This window comes from Rhamphochromis sp. 'chilingali' (assembly GCF_963969265.1).
Source record: "Rhamphochromis sp. 'chilingali' genome assembly, chromosome: 19".
Lineage (NCBI taxonomy): Eukaryota > Metazoa > Chordata > Actinopteri > Cichliformes > Cichlidae > Rhamphochromis > Rhamphochromis sp. 'chilingali'.
This window is the reverse complement of record NC_137946.1, coordinates 13,249,422-13,265,520: the sequence shown is the minus strand read 5'-3', so window position 1 is coordinate 13,265,520 and position 16,099 is coordinate 13,249,422. Positions and strand designations below refer to the sequence as shown.

The 16,099-nt window shown below is 40.7% G+C and overlaps 1 protein-coding gene across 1 annotated transcript in view; it reads right to left on the bottom strand.

Moving 5' to 3' along the window:
• LOC308387635 (sodium/potassium/calcium exchanger 3) overlaps positions 1 to 14,368 on the bottom strand; it is a 28,509-nt gene extending 14,141 nt beyond the window's left edge. Inside the window, exons 1-2 of the mRNA XM_080867808.1 lie at positions 13,926 to 14,368; positions 7,219 to 7,335 (exon numbers count right to left, since the gene is read on the bottom strand). Coding sequence (XP_080723934.1) covers positions 7,219 to 7,335; positions 13,926 to 14,028 — 220 coding nt within the window. The 5' untranslated portion in view covers positions 14,029 to 14,368. The remainder of the gene's footprint in view (positions 1 to 7,218; positions 7,336 to 13,925) is intronic.
• Between the last annotated feature and the right edge of the window lie 1,731 nt (positions 14,369 to 16,099).

Sequence of the window (16,099 nt, the reverse complement as noted above, 5' to 3'; positions counted from 1 at the left end):
GACCTGGAACCTTTTTTTGCAAAGGATTTTTCCCCCTGTTATATACACCACATATGAGCAGCAACTTCAGACTTTGGGTTTGGGCATTTATCTGGATCTTAGTTTAACTAAAAACCAAAACACCCAAATTGTGCTCCCTGATGGCAGCAGCCTTGTCTCATAGGACAATGTACCCTATCACACTACAAACTGCTGACAGAGCAGGGCGGCACCAGCAGAGTCAGATCATTTTTTAGGGTGTCTAACCTCCTGGCCACACATGGCCGGCCACTCTACAAAACACAGAACCTAAAAGAACTGGTAGATCTGGTCCACCATCCACCCCACCCCCAGAGGTTCCCGTAGCCAATCTGTCTGAACACTATAAAACTGATGGTTTTAATCTTGTGGCTGACAGGTGTACGCTCTGATTGTGTGCCATGAATCTACTCATCACTCTTTGTGTGCTCTAGACTATCCAGTGAGATTTATGCTGACCTTAAAGCAACAGTTGCTGTTGTATTTTTTGCTTTGTTGAAGTTTGTCAGTGTGAGACTGGCATAGAAGGAAAACGCAATCATTTATAGCTGAAAATAAGTCGCTAAAGAAAAAGGTCAGCACATAAATTTTAAAGATTAACTCTAAAGCACAATAAAAACCAGGAGGTATGGTTTAGCATGTTTGTAAAGAAACAAGTGCAAGTTGACCCTAATGTGTCTGCTTCCATTCTCAACGCACTGAAAATCTACAGCATAAAACTTTATTAGCTTTTAGTTGAGTCCTCCACAAGACTTATAGCCATTATAAAATAATGTTTCCATTTCAAACTGAATGGACGAATCAACCAGTTGCTACTTTACAGCATAACGATATCAGATGACAACCTTAGTCTATTTTTAAATCTGCAGTGTGAGAGGACAGATTGTTTCTTGAATGTGTATTTTATCTCGCTCCAGATCAAAAACAGGCCATGCTGCAGATTAGATCTTGAAGCATAAGGTCAGTGCCGAGCAAATTCTGCAGGTTTTAGAAATCAAACCTCCATGGAGCTTCAGCAGATTCGATGGATGGACAGTGGGCGGTATAGGATAATGTTATCGATCTGTAAGTCTGCAGGGCGTCCTGGAGTCAAGCTACGGTATTGACAAGCATATTGAGTAAAGTCATATCATGCACCAACCAGACTGGCGCTGGCGTATAGTCTCTTGCCCTCTCTTTCACTCTCTCTCTCTCTCTCTCTCACACACACACACACACAAACAAAGAGAGCGCGAGAAAGAGAACTCTGCAAAACAGCTGCATTTTTCATGAGAAATCAGAAAAATAAATATTTTATCCAGGTGTGTAGTGTAAATTCAATTATGCATTTGTTCTTTGATTCCCTTTCCTTTGAGGCAGATTGAATGCAAAACTGATGAAACAGCAGCAGGCTTCAAGCTCCAACAACCACCTTTCGCATCAATAAACACTGAACATCATTTTACGCTGTTCTGATAACAGAGAACAAAAGAAAACTGTGGGGTGTACGTTCGCTCAATAAAACTACAACACGATGCATCATTAGCAAGACAATAAACTCAAAGGAGAAACACAAAACTCATTAATCAGTCATTTTAAAAGAACACCGGTCAACCCCCACAGTAAAATGTGGTCTTAGTACATTTTATCCATTGCATAGAGATGGTGGCTTTTGCTTCTCTACAGTAAAAGTAAATGGTATTCACATTGTTGTGCTCAAACCATCAAAAAGTGTTTGAGAAACTGCAGCAGTGACTTTCCAGAAATCATGACCTAGTTACTAAACTCGAAAGAAGACCTAAAATGTAAAACCATTACGTGAGCAGTTTCATATATGAGCCATTTTCTTTCCGCACTACTATACCAGCCAACCACATCACTGTGAAGAACTCAGCATCTATCTATGGGAGGCATGTGTTTGTGACAGGATGCAAAGAGGGCTCTAGTGCACTCTAGAGCCCTCTTTGGCTGCATATGCGACCTAATTTCTCAATGATGCGACTAAAAAAGTCCTAGATTGCACCTTGTCTTCGCAACTCGGAAAGTCTCCGTGTGGTCAACAACAAACACACATTATACCCATATCGTGGTCTAAACAAATCAGAGATAAAAGGCGTGGGACCTCTCTGATTGGCCGCGGTCAATATATTCCTGTAGTTCTACATTAGTGTTCGTTTGAAAGTGCAGGTGGATAGAGAGAGGTGAGTAGCTTGAATAAAGCGATATCGAATCATAAAATCCTGAATCCACTTTTAATTATATATGTATTTTGCCAGAAACGCCAGAATCTCAGGTTAAAGCTCACAAAACTATTTCAACAACCACCAAACAGCTAAAACATCAAATGAGAGCGGGTAAACGGATTCTGCACAAAGACATAAAATCAAAGCGCGGACCCGACGCATCAGAATCAGTGAGATGGCGGCTTTCTCACCCAACGGCACGTACACGGACACACCATCGGTGCTGAAGGCCGAGAACTCACAGTTTCTGATGCCTTGGGTCCTCGTTTTGTGTTTATGTAGCCTAGGCCCGACAGAAGTGGATGTAGCTGTGGGTAATGAGAAAAGATGACTTTTTCGTTAAGTTAAGCCCTGATCCGTCTGAAATTCATAGCCAGTGCTCTGACACGGAGCCATCAACCTCTGAACGCTGAAAAAGCACAGTGTGTCCAGAAAACACATTAAATGCCATGATAAATGCAAGAGTCCCCTCTCCCCGCTGCCTTTCAGCGCTGGTGAGAAGAGGTCGTCAGAGGAGGCCGATGTGAGTTTAACATTGTCTACAATATTGCCAAAGAGTGCCAACACACTTTAAGCACAAGCACTTTTTGAGTAACTTATCTTTCTTTTAGAACTGTGCTCCAAATAAAGAACTTTGTGTTGACAAGATTGTTAGTTAATCATTTATAAATCAATCTTGTCTGTATGGACAGCGAATAGTGAACATGTAAAACAGTGGGGTTAAGCAATGCAGTTAATAAAGTTGGGCGCACCAATGCAACTGTGGCAGAAGGTTAGTCTAGAGCCCTGTGAGTTCCTCTGAGCTGAGCAGCACTGTTAGCTCACTGCACACTTCCTATGGTTGGTGATTGTAGCTCAGCACAAAGACACAAAGCTGCTAACAAGGACTGAGTGTTTGTTTTTTTAGGTACTAGGTAGGTACTGCTTTTATGAAAGGAAATATGGTAACTTTTCTTGACATTAATGAAGCAAGTAAACAAGCAAATAAGTAAGTATGTCACTATATGTAATATTCAAGTACGAAAATAACCCTTTTAAAGCCAAGTACACCATATTTGATACATGGGTTTTTGTTTCTGAGACTTCATGACACTTCTATCATCAATGTAATTTTTTTTCTCCCCCAAAAACCGACATGGTTCCTTGTTCCTTGTTCCTACAACGTGCAGTGTACGTGTACACTGCACGTTTTACAATGCGTCAGAAAATGCTTGATGTAGCAAATATACTACAAATGAAAACTCATTCATATATATTTTTTAAACTAGAATAAAAAAAAATTAGAATTATTATTTCGTGTTTCAGGCTTCAAAGGGTTAAGTATGTATTTCAGCAAGTATGCAAGCATCCATGTATATATGTAAGTAGGCATCTAACTATGTATGTATCTGTGTAAGTAAGCATGTAAGTAAGCTATTAATCCATTATATATGCCAGTAAGTATGTAAGTAATTAAGCATGTATATAAGTAAGCAGTTATGGTGTACAATCGAATATACTTACACAGTATTCATGTGAGAATGTAAATATGCCTGTAAGTATCTACCAAGTTTCAAATAATGTAAGGAGACAACTTTCTTGCAGTCAACATCTCCAAAACTGAGCAACTTCAAGAGCACTCCAGATGGATAAATGGCTCTGCAGACTTGAAGGGATACATGCAAATTTGATTTGAAACATAAACAGCTCCTTTTAAAGGAGAATGTGATAAACATACTTTCAGCCCTAAAACGCTGAGTATTTAATGGACAGAATATGAACTGGAACAAGGACCCATATCTGCTGTTTTGCAAAGCTTCTTCTCCAGTTTCATTAGCGACTGTATAATGTAAGCGCCCTGATAACAGTCCAGGACCATTCGAAGACAATTTGAGTTGGATTATCAGCCAGTTTTTCTTTCTCAACACTTCCTCCCTCTTGAAAAAAAAACTCTCCAAAAATGGCTGTGGAAAAATACTATTCTAAGCCGACTGTTGCTTGCCAAAACAAACATAACAAACCTCGACAACAACGCACCCTGAGCCATTTACTTCATTTACATCGTTTGGATTCTTTGAACCCTAAACCCCCACCCGAGTCCAGCTGTCTATTTTTAGCTCTTTGCACTTTTAATGCTTGAAAGACTGAATTGTCTGGGTTTCAAAATTTAGCATTCAGTTGCCTAGCAACCACAGTCTCCTCGAGGCTTGTCAGCTGAAGCCGGATCACACCGTCTCCATCTTGCTAAGAAGCAGAGGGATGAAAAGAGAGCCGGAGGGCTGAACGTTACTGTGCAATCCCCGAGATAATATCCCCCGAGGTCCAGGGCAGGGTTTTTAATCACACTCCAGATTATGCAATCGCTGTCAAGCGGCCGGCTGAGAAGGAGGACTGCAACCTGAGGCTCGGGCCGTGCTCACTGCTGTGCCTTATACTACCTGTCCAGCCTTTTTACATCTTCATGTCTCCAGTCTATTAGCACAGCTTCCCCATGTGCACTTGTGCCTTTGTAAGAGATAATGAGGGAAATCTGTTTGCAGCCAGGAACTCAATAAAGGTCATGTGTCATCAGATTAAAAAAAACATAAAACTGGTTACAAATGGAGCACTGGGGTGGAGATACAACGAATCTCATTATTTTATCTTAGGAGTGCGAAGTATGAGCACCTCTGCTGTGGTGTGTGGCAGACTGAGGGACAGTGAGCTAGCTGTATCTCACCTGTATATCTGTTTTCATCATCACGCAACAGAAAAAAAAATCAATTAAAATCATTTTTTTCCTTATATGTAAAATGATGGGTGCGTGTCTCCTGGCGGCGTTGATTAATTCTGACAGCCTGGGATGAAGGCATGGTTAACTATCAATCTGGAGGCTATAAATACCGACGGGTTATTTAAGATGAGATTTTGCACTTATTGTGGATTTGCAGAGACATTCTAAAATAAATAGATGATGATTGGTGGTATATTGTTTTTATCTTAAATTACTGCTTCAAAATAATTTCCCGAATTGCTGCTTAGAGGTGTTTCAACATGGCTTCAGAGGAGCAGTCTTGCCCCTGGTCGGCACAGGTTTTGTGCAGATGTCATTACCCGAGGAGCGCTTGAACTCCTCGGGCAAGGAGAGAAGAAATTTCACAAACTCACTTGTTGTAACTGTGGCATCCTATTACAGCAACACGCTCAAATTCAGTGAGCTCTTTAACAACAACTCGTTCTTCTGCAAACGTTTGTGAAGGCAGACTGCATGACCAGGTGCTTGACCCTATACACCTGTGGCAATGACGCCTGAATTCAAAGATGAAGAGGTGTGGCCCAATACTCATGTCCCTGTACTGTGTTTCTGTATTTTTAAGCTGCACATCCAGATTAGGCAGAACAGGTTTTGGGTGGCATTTAGTGAGGAGTGTGGTCTTGGCAGGCCATTTGCATGGAATATTATTAGCATAACTTGCCCAAAGACCAAGCTTGAAATTTTGTCCTCAGCTTCCAACAATAACTGTTCAGTTTGCATACAATACAGAATTGTGACTGACAGCCTAATATTAGAACAGCCATAGAGGGAATGCAAATGATACAGAGATACTCAATTGTATTCTATCAGAAGGGCAACAGATTTTTCATTGAGCAGCCGTGTTATTTTATCTACTCTGTGCTATTCTCCCCGCACAACAATGAAGAGATTTCCTCTCCGATCTGAATTTTTAATAATAAAAGTGTCAGCTGTGATGAATGCAGCTCATGTCAGCCAGCCAGCTAATCAGCCTGAGAACCAGAGAAGCAGAAGTCCCATTACGGCTGCTCAGCGGCTGCATGTCTCAGTAATAATTTCATGAAGGGCAGTTAGAATCCATCCGAAGCGTTCAGGGCCGACCAAAGCTAAGGAAGCAAAGAAAGTAACTGGGCATTTGTTAGAGACAGACTACCTCAGAAAATCTAATCGGATCTTCACTCTGCCGGTCTTCTTATGGGCTTCATCCATCTCCTCTTTTCAGTGCACGAGCTTGACACGCAAACTACACACTCATGACAGCAAACACAATGCCTACTCTGTGTGACCTTTCAGTTCACCTGCAGGGGAGAAGCACATCTCTAGTAGACTTCTTTTTTTTTACCTGCGTACACACACACACACACACACACACACACACACACACACACACACACACACACACACACACACACACACACACACACACACATACATAAGAACTCCCATCAGGCAATAACTGCTGAACCACACTATAAATCAGATCAGAGACTGTGCCTGTAAATAACCAAACAAAATCCGTAACCCCAAATAAATTTGGCTTTTGCAGTAACACACAGCCACCACTGTGGGTTGCTTCCTTGAAGTCCTCTTCTGACCTCCTGTGACTTCAACACAGGGTTCAAACTTGCACCTGAAAGATCAGGGAGTGTCCACACCAAAAGAGGGGGTCACACTTTCAACACAGAGCACAACTGTAACATCCCAAGAAGTCTGGGAGAACATTTGTCTCAGATGACTTGAACTGTGGTGCGTAGAATCATGTGCTGGCACACAGCTCATTGAAAAGCCATGTTTTTGTTTGAACAAATTACAATAAATGCCAACAACCTGTACTTCCTACAAGTTTTGGCTCCCTGCTACTTCATCTTAGGAGATCCAGTTGCCAATACAAATATGCACCTGCAGGTGGAAAAGTGGGAATTCCAGGGAGCAGGAGAATCAGAGGTGGTGGTGGTCACTGTTCAGGTGGGGCGGGCGCCCTCATACACAATCAGACAGCATAGCTTGCTCTCTATATTCCTAACTAATGACTGCCTCAGTGTATAAAACTGTTTTATTTCAGTTTTAAGAAAATGTAAAAATTCACTGTTACAGAGCATATAGGGTTTTTTTTAAGGCATTATCTACGTGGAATAAGTGGAAGGAAGTACAGACAGTGTTGTGGAGCTTGCTGGTGTGTCCTGGAGAAACAAGCGGCATCTATTTAGGAAAAGAATGGTGACTCACCTGCTCGGGGCTGATCCAGATCCAGGCTCTGGTTGTCTGAGTTCTCCTGCATTAACCTTCGTGTCCATTGTAGCGTCTCACCATTCACGCCTGGCTGAAACCCCAAAGACTCTGTCTCTGTTGCAAAACAACACGAGCCATTTTAGTGCAAAAGCAGCCAAATGAACAGGCCTCACAGGACTCCAGATTCAGAAGGTGCTTTGATTTAGAGTCAATACCAAAAACTATTCTCACTAATGTTTTGCACTGCATGTTGATGGATTGTTTCTTTAATTAGCCGACGACAGGACAAACTGCTTATTGATCTTTTCAAGCAAAAATGTCAAACACTTGCTGGTTTACATCTCTCACCTGTAACAATTACTGGATTTTTAAAAACCAAAATTAAAACTAAATAATCAGAGGTCATAACGAAAATAATTAGCTGAATTAAAATACCTGTCGCAATTTCTCAGAGCTGTGTGTGTGCTGCCTAAAAACTGTTCATTTTTACCAACACCATCATTTTTTTTCTGTATTGACGAATTCGAACGCTGGACAAGCAATCTTACTGTAATTTCCAATGTGAGGGTTTTTTGGGGGGGTCTAGCAAAAAACAAATAAATAAATAATCACACTGTAGCGTTGTGTTTCTGTCTGTGGGAGATAACAGCATGTTCACTATTTCTCAGCCATCAGTGCTGAAATCTTTACAGTGTCTATTTCTGTTGTGTATTTTATTCCTCAACAGTTGAAATGTGTGGGTTTCCTTTTATAGCTTTGGCAGAGCGACAGCTGAATAAGTCCCATCAGATAAATCTGCCTCTACAATCTATATATATGGAAAAAAAAAATATATATAAATATATATATATACAGATCTCCTTCTCCACCACCACCCACTGAGAGCTTTCCACTACAGGCTGAGAAGATAGCGAGGGAGTTATTACGCTCTCTACTACACGCCGTCCTTTTATTATGAGGCCTCTCGGCGTCTGCCTCTGATGCATTTCGTGATTGCCGGGTGCTGTCGTGTCCCTTTGTACCTTACAGCTCAATGAGCCCATTTCACGAGGGCAGCGGTCGAGGCTGAGAAGAGACGTGAAGGCTTTCATGTTGAGGTATCAAGAGGAGCTCGCCTCGTGTGAAATTCAAATAGGTTTCTGCCACAGATGGCTCTGTACCGCGTTTCACATGTCTCACTGGGACACATCTATAAATGCCTAAACCAACATTTTAGCTCATTAAAAAAAGGAGACATAAATACGTGATGTTTATTCCTGTAATCTCAACATGCTATGATCTGCACACATCATGGCTGTTTGACTAACTGTATCATATATCTGGGTTTTGAAGAGTAGATATTTTAAAAGCCGAACTAATTAATTTGTCTGTTGATTAATCGAAACACTGTCACACCTCCTTACCAGAAAGCAAATATCAGTTTTATCTTTAACACTGAATAAGCAATAGCTTCCAGTGTGGGGAAAAATACACTCACTCGCCACTTTATTAGAAACACCTCGCTGGTATTGGGTTGGATTCCCTTTTGTCTTCATAAATAGATTCAACAAGGTGTTGGAAACATTCCTCTGAGATTTTAGCCACACAGCTGCTTATTCATTGCTTGCTCCTCCACATCCCAAAGGTGCTATATTGGATTAATATCTGGTGACTGTGGAGGCCATTTGAGTACACTGAACTCATTGTCATGTTCAGGAAACCACTTTGAGATTATCTGAGCTTAGTGACACAGCGCATTATTTTGCTGGAAGAATACAGGATGATACACAAGGTTGATTAGCCAGGTTAGATAAACCTTGAAGAAAAACCTATGAATTTTACATAGGTTTATATTATAGGAAAAAAGATGTACATGGTCAATAATTCTTTATAAAAGTATGCTTTTAAAATCATCAAATCAATAATAATTAAGCAAGCTTCAAAATCTACCCTGCTAAGTAGTTTACTAGGGCATCAAATCAAACGCACATCATAAAACAATCAGGTCTAACAAAAGTGTCACGAGTTATGGAGTGTAGGAGTGCTGAGGTACCAAATGCAAACAAATGAACTAAAAATAGACCTTTTATTAGGCTGGTGTAATGTCCAGTAACTACAGAAATCTTATATACACTGTACGTGATGGTACACAGGAGGGTACACTGTGGTCATAAAGGGATGGACGTGTGCAGCAACAGTACTCTGTGGTGTTTAAACAATAAGAAGCGGGCCCAGAGTGTGATAGGAAAATATTCCCCACTACATTACACCACAACCAGCAGCACGATCTGTTGATATACAAGGCAGGATAGATCCATGTTTTCATGTTTATCCTACCATCTGAATGTGGCAGCAGAAAATTGAGACTCATCAGACCATGCAACACTTTTCTAATCTTCTGCTGTCCAATTCTGGTGAGCCTGTGTGTGAGCTGTAGCCTTAGTGTTTTTGTTTGTAGCTGACATGAGTGGCATGTGCTGTGGTCTTCTACCGTAGCCTAGCTGCTTCAAGGTTTAATGTGTTGCGTGTTCAGAGATGCTCTTCTGCATACCTTGGTTGTAACAAGCAGTTATTTGAGTTAATCTGGTCATTCTCCTCTGACCTCTGAGATCAACAGGGTATTTTAGCCCAGAGACCTGCAGCTCGCTGGATACTTTCTCTTTTTCAAAGCATTCTAAGTACACTGAGTTGGTGTCATGTGATTGGCCGACAAGCAGTTGAATGGGTGAACCTAACAAAGCAGCCAATGAGCGCATATAACTTTAAATATAAGCATTCATATAACTAAAACCAATTTTTTTTCTAACTTTAATTAAATCAAACAAACACTGATTAAAAAATGATTTAGCCTCTGAATTTATCACTTTAGATTTTCACATTCCAACTACATGGACAGAGTTTTCAATGCACTATATTGTAAAGTTTTCTAAGGTGCTAAACCTCAATATTCCAGTGTTTCATTTTTTTTAAACGTTTTTTTAAAGACATCCTTGAAGTTACAAGTTTTGTAACAGAAATTACACATGCACACACTTTCCACGCATTAAGAACGCAGTGTGAAGGTGCTTTTTACCTTAATGATCAATGGTGTCAAATTTGGACAACTTTACTGTTACAGTATTATCTACTGTAACAGTAAAGTTGTTAGTAACATTTACATGTAAACAAAGGAATAAGGAACCAGACTGATCAGTGATGAAAGCTGATGGAACAAGAAATGAGGTGTTTGAATGGAAATACCTTAATCCTGCTGAGAAATGGCCCAGTATAAACACATAACCTTTAAATACATAATTTTGGTCATAACTCACTGTATGGCAGTGCAGACTGTGGGAAGGTCCAAGCAAGTTATGTCCGCATAATTTATGATTTCTTTTGTTTACTTTTGTTTTTAGTCTTAATGTGATGAAGAAATCAAATATTCGGAATCTTTTTGTAACTTGTGCTAAACTGGGATTAATGGTCTAACTACCATACAAACCTTTAAAGCTTCTTTTTTCCTCCCTTTGTCTGACTTGAAACAACAATGTGTTATTTAAGATACAGATGAACAAGGCCCTACGCCATCTTCTTTTCCTCTCTGAAAACCTAGTAGTATCGCCATCTTTGGCGGAAACAAGACATTTGATGCCATCAATCACACAATGACTGACAGGCTGGCTTCTTGAGATCGAATCCCAAACACCTTCACTGCCTCCACAAGGCCAGACAGACAGCAGTCTGCAGTATTAAATGTGCCTGACAGTGAAATCCTCAAAAGGTAGCAATACAGGTAAAACGTCTGTGTGTGTGTGTGTGTGTGGGGGGGGGGGGGAATCTGCAGTCCAATCTTCTCATGGAAACACTGTTATCTACACAGAAACACTGCCATGTTTCCACATAGATAACGCTGTGGTCCTCTGGGTCTCTTTGACATTCACACTGCACATTTAGTAAGTGTCCTGTGTCGCTAAACAAAGAGCTGATAAACATTAAATTTGACCTGAATTATACCTCAGCCACATTTTGATTAACATCTGAGTGCAGACAATACCAAATCAAACATTTAAAACAAGTGTGGAGACATTTTAGAGTCGGACAGTTAGGAACAAATCATGGATGATGAGTATTTTTTATAACAGAAGAACACGTGCCAAACCTTTCTACGTACCTCAACGACAGGCATCTGGACGTGTGCACAATGTTCCTATCCTAAAATGTCACCGTTATTTTGTGTGAGCAGCAACATTACTATCTGTGTTTACACTGTAGTACTGCTACCTTTACTTACGTAAAAGATCCAAATACTTGAGCTGTTCAATCTTTCGAGATCTACATACGTGGATGTGTCACTGTAATCTTCATGCAGATGTTTAAGGAAAAGCATGAAGATTTCATGTGGAGGGACTCGGGAGCATTTTGTCAGGTTTATGCAGCTTTAAAAAAATTGATTGGTTGATTCTCAGTGCTCTTATCAGCCGTGGGTTCATCTGCGAACGTGCGGTAGATGCCCAGCAACATGGGCAAAATGTGTGTTTCACTTTACAGAAACTTGGTACTATTAAAAGTTCACATATACGCTGAATTTTATCAGGTAGACGCAAACACAGCTCCAAATGATCCCAAAGTTGCCTCATATCTGCTGGTTATATAAATTTGCAGTATTGGTACAGCCATGTGTGTACTTTGCTTTCATATTATGTTTACTTCTGCAAAGTTGACAGAAAAATGTGAAAAAGATTAACGTTCACTAAACCTGCTAAGCTTTTTTACATCTTCCCAGAAACTGAGATGAGCTCCCATGTTGGAAGTGTCTTGCTCATGTGGTAATATTGGTGTCCGAAGGGTGTTTCTTGTGTTTTGCATTGCTTAAAAACAATGAATATTTTACCATTAATCTTTTTCTTTGGCAAAAATCACAGTAAACATGATTTTGCACAGAAATACTTGACAACAGTTTGCTTTGGATTGTAATGCATTCTCCCAATCCTTAATGTAAAGCTTCTCTTTTCCCCACCCCAGTATCAGACTGATAGTAACAGAGCTACACATCCATAAATGGTTAACGGAGCAGTGGTATTCAGGATGCTACAGTATGTGTAATATTTTCCAACTATTGTGAGAGTAACCTGCCTGTCATCATTACAAACAGCAGGACACATGCTTTGCCCAGCGCTTTGTGCTTTTATATGGTTTTAAGTTGAGCAGCCTTGGTCTCAGTTCGGAAACCCTCTTCAGAGCTGATGGGCACACTCATAATTTAAAGGTGAAGTATAAATATTAATGACACGGCTCATTCAGAAGGACACTCTTCCACCAAGGATGTCCTGTGCTACTGGGATGAAGCCCAAAGGTAAAAAAAAACAAAACACTAGTGATGGAACAAAAAGTTCACCTATTCAAATATTTATCTGAACAAAGGGTGGCAGAGGGGTGCAACGCAGTTGGTGATGCTGGTGCTGATGAGTGTGCGTGACAGCGAGGGATCACATCAGCAAAGGCGATGAGGGGATGATGATGAGCTGGAGGAGGACAAGGGTGAGGGGGTGGGGTGATGCCTTTAGGTGCAATGCTGTTAGATGAGAATAACGCATCTAACTTAGCGGCTACTGATACAACTGGAAGTGTCGCATAATCTTAGAGGGGTTGTGTTTTAAGGAGACGGAAGCACATAAAGATGGAGGTGTGTGTGTGTGTGTGTGTGTGTGTGTGTGTGTGTGTGTGTGTGTGTGTGTGTATACACAAATTATAAAGCCGGTTACTTATGTGACATTTCCTTCACTACATGTCCTTTTATAGATGTAAGTTTATTTTACCCTGGAGGCTGCAGGCATCAGTCCTAGGGGATATGAGTTATGTCACATGTTGCCAAAAGAAACGAACCGAGACAAATTTGATTAATTTAACTATTAATTAACAACACTCCACTGAAAACCATGTTCGCCGCTTTCGGGAACAGGAGGACACTAACAGGGCAGGCGGTCTATTTGGGGATAAGGCAAATATGCCCCAAAAAATTAAACATGCCCTGTTGTATACAGTAATTCTTCAGAGATGAAGATGTAATATAAATTGAACGCCCAACCCATAAGTGACCTTATCCGCAGTGATTGGATTTAAACATGCCACAGTTTGTCACTGCTTTATGTAATCATCAAACTGTCACCTTCCCTCAGGGTGACTTGACAATCAATCCAGTGCGCACCTGCCTGCTCTCCTACTTATTCATCACCGTTAAGTGTTGGAATAATGTACATGTATTTCTACACACGTGCATCTGCAGCTGTACCACAGGTATACATATGTAATACATACATCTTTATTTTTTCTCGAAGACAAACACATGAATTATGCAGCGTTTCTACTAGTTTCATGTGGCTTTAGTTGAGAGAAGCACTACCTTAATACACATCTAAGTGCGTGTGTGCGCGTTTTTAAACAATTTCCTTCTGGTTTCTCCTCCTCACTGCCAGGATGCAGAGAATTAATCATCATAAATCTTTATATAAGAACGAGATAATAATAATTTAGCATCTAAGTGGGCACAGCAGCGGCATTTCTCATTCTTGAGAGCAAACACACATGCGTGGAAAGTCAGATTCATTATACTGCGAATGTGAAGAGAAAGAATGTGTTTTACATTTTATTTCAATCTTACGAGAAATCCTACAGCTGATATTTGTACGGATTTATAGAGTAGACGCACGCAGGCGCGCTCAGCCTCTGTGTCTATATTAAGGTCTCACCTGGTGCCTGGATGACCTGCGCGAGCCAAATGACGGCGACCAGCCCGACTCCACAGCAGCAGAACCGCTGGAAGGGCCGCCGGTGCCTCGCTGCTGCTTTCATTCCTCAGCCGGCCGCATATCCACCAGAAACATCTGTTGCTCTCTTTTACTTGTTTCACACTTTTACACCGCAAGAAGCTCCGAACAAACCGCCAGCAGTAGCAGGAGCAGAAAACGACTTCTCTGACAAGTTGTGTCAAAAAAAGAAAATCCCCGCAAACGACAAACCCGTTTTTTTTTATTTTCCCCCCTCCAGGCTCAGAGGAGACGTTTTGCTGGTAAACTCATCCAAAGGTCGCACATAGTGAGGAGAGGCGCAAAAAAGCTTTCCGCCTTCATGTGTACAGTGTGAAAGGTCGACAGCAGATCCTACAGTGAGCTGCAGCAACAGGAGGCGACATGCTCTGAGCCCTGTGTGCCTTCACTCTGCCTGTCTGCTCACGCTGTGGGCTTCCCCCGTGCGGCCACCAGGCGACGACAAACGCAGCCGATGTCGAGCAGATGACATGTGGTTGATATTTCCACTTTTCCGAGCTGCAAGCTGTGGCTTATTAAAGAAAAACACTGCAAGGTGTGACGGACACCTCTCCAGAAGAACTGTATGATTTAACTTCCCCTGGGGCAATGCTCTGTCTACACCTGATTGGCTGAGCGCACCTGGTTCACCTAATTACAGGGGTGCAAAGCGGGGAATGATGGAAACTGGAGCCGAATGCGTTACAGTATTTTAAATAATCGCTTTCACATCCAGGGAACCTTGAAGCGGCTCTAAATATTTTCTTTCTTGTACTTGTTTATAATTTGAAATGTGCAAAAAAACCAACAACCTTAAAACAGAAGATAACCTGACCTTAGTGCATCTCTTTTTAAAGAGAGACCTGGCAAAGAGAGCAGCAGAAGTTACAACAAATTTAACACATTCTAATAATAACAAGTGAAGAAACAAACACATGGCATATTCAGTACATTCAATTATTTTTCTTTAAAGGTACAGTGTGGAAAATTTCACCACTAGATGTCAGTAGATTGCAGATTGCAGTCAACTGAATTCTGTTTTCCTCTCAGTTCAGTTACATAATCTTATCTACTGTAGTCGCTCTAGAAAAAACAAATCTCGTGAATGTAGGCTTTAGGTCTGCTGTTTATTCAGCCAGTGTCCATGTCTATTTACGCTAGGAGGATGTAAATCTTTGTGAAAGGAGTCCGATACAACTCAATTAGTCAAATAAGTTCCCTTCTGATCAGTGGCAGCAATACTGAGGTCAGTTGTTGAGGACATCTTTTTCTGTTAGTAAGCGCTGCAGTTTTTGCTGCTGTTAGCTGCTGTTAGCCTTCTTTGAAGTGGATATAACATTTTCAGACTTGAATACTTAGTGAATAAACTCTCTTAAGATGTGAGAATATAATCAAACTGTTTATTAGAGGGAAAGTGTCCTTTTTTATGACACTCAAGCCTAACATTAGTTGTTAGGCTAACTTATATAAGTTAACATTTAGTGCTAACTTATAACCAGCTGTTGTCGTTGTCTAGCCAGCTCATTGTCAGCTGTCCAGATACATCAAGGTTGCAAGCAACTGCAACAATATTGGGAATGAATAAACATGTTTATGCACATTTTTGTGTACTAGAGCTCTGTCTTCAGCTCAGGAGATGAGGCTTGAAGTGAGGAGGAAAAGGATAAAGTGGAAGTGAAGGAGGAGAGAGAGGAGTGGTGGAGGAGGAGAAAAACATAATGAGAAAGAGAAAACATACAGTATGAACATATATACTTTGAAGGAGCTATTTGTGAAATTTAAATTAAACATTTAATTCAATTCAGTTTTCTTTATATTACACCAAATCACAACAACAATTGCCTTAAAAAACCCTCTACTGCATGACTTTTTAATTTTGGGGGAAAAAAAATATTTCTCCCTATTTTGGGGGAGCTTTAGGGTCCCTAATAATATATCAATCATAAAATTTGACACCCTGCCCCCCCCCCCAAACAGATATTGGTTTGTTGCTTCAAGGCAACACTGTGCAACAAGGGTAGTAAAATGCCAAGTTATTCTATAATAAGTTGTATTAGTACAACAAGAAAGAACAAATAAATAAACAACAAATAAACAATGTAAATATTTCACAAAAC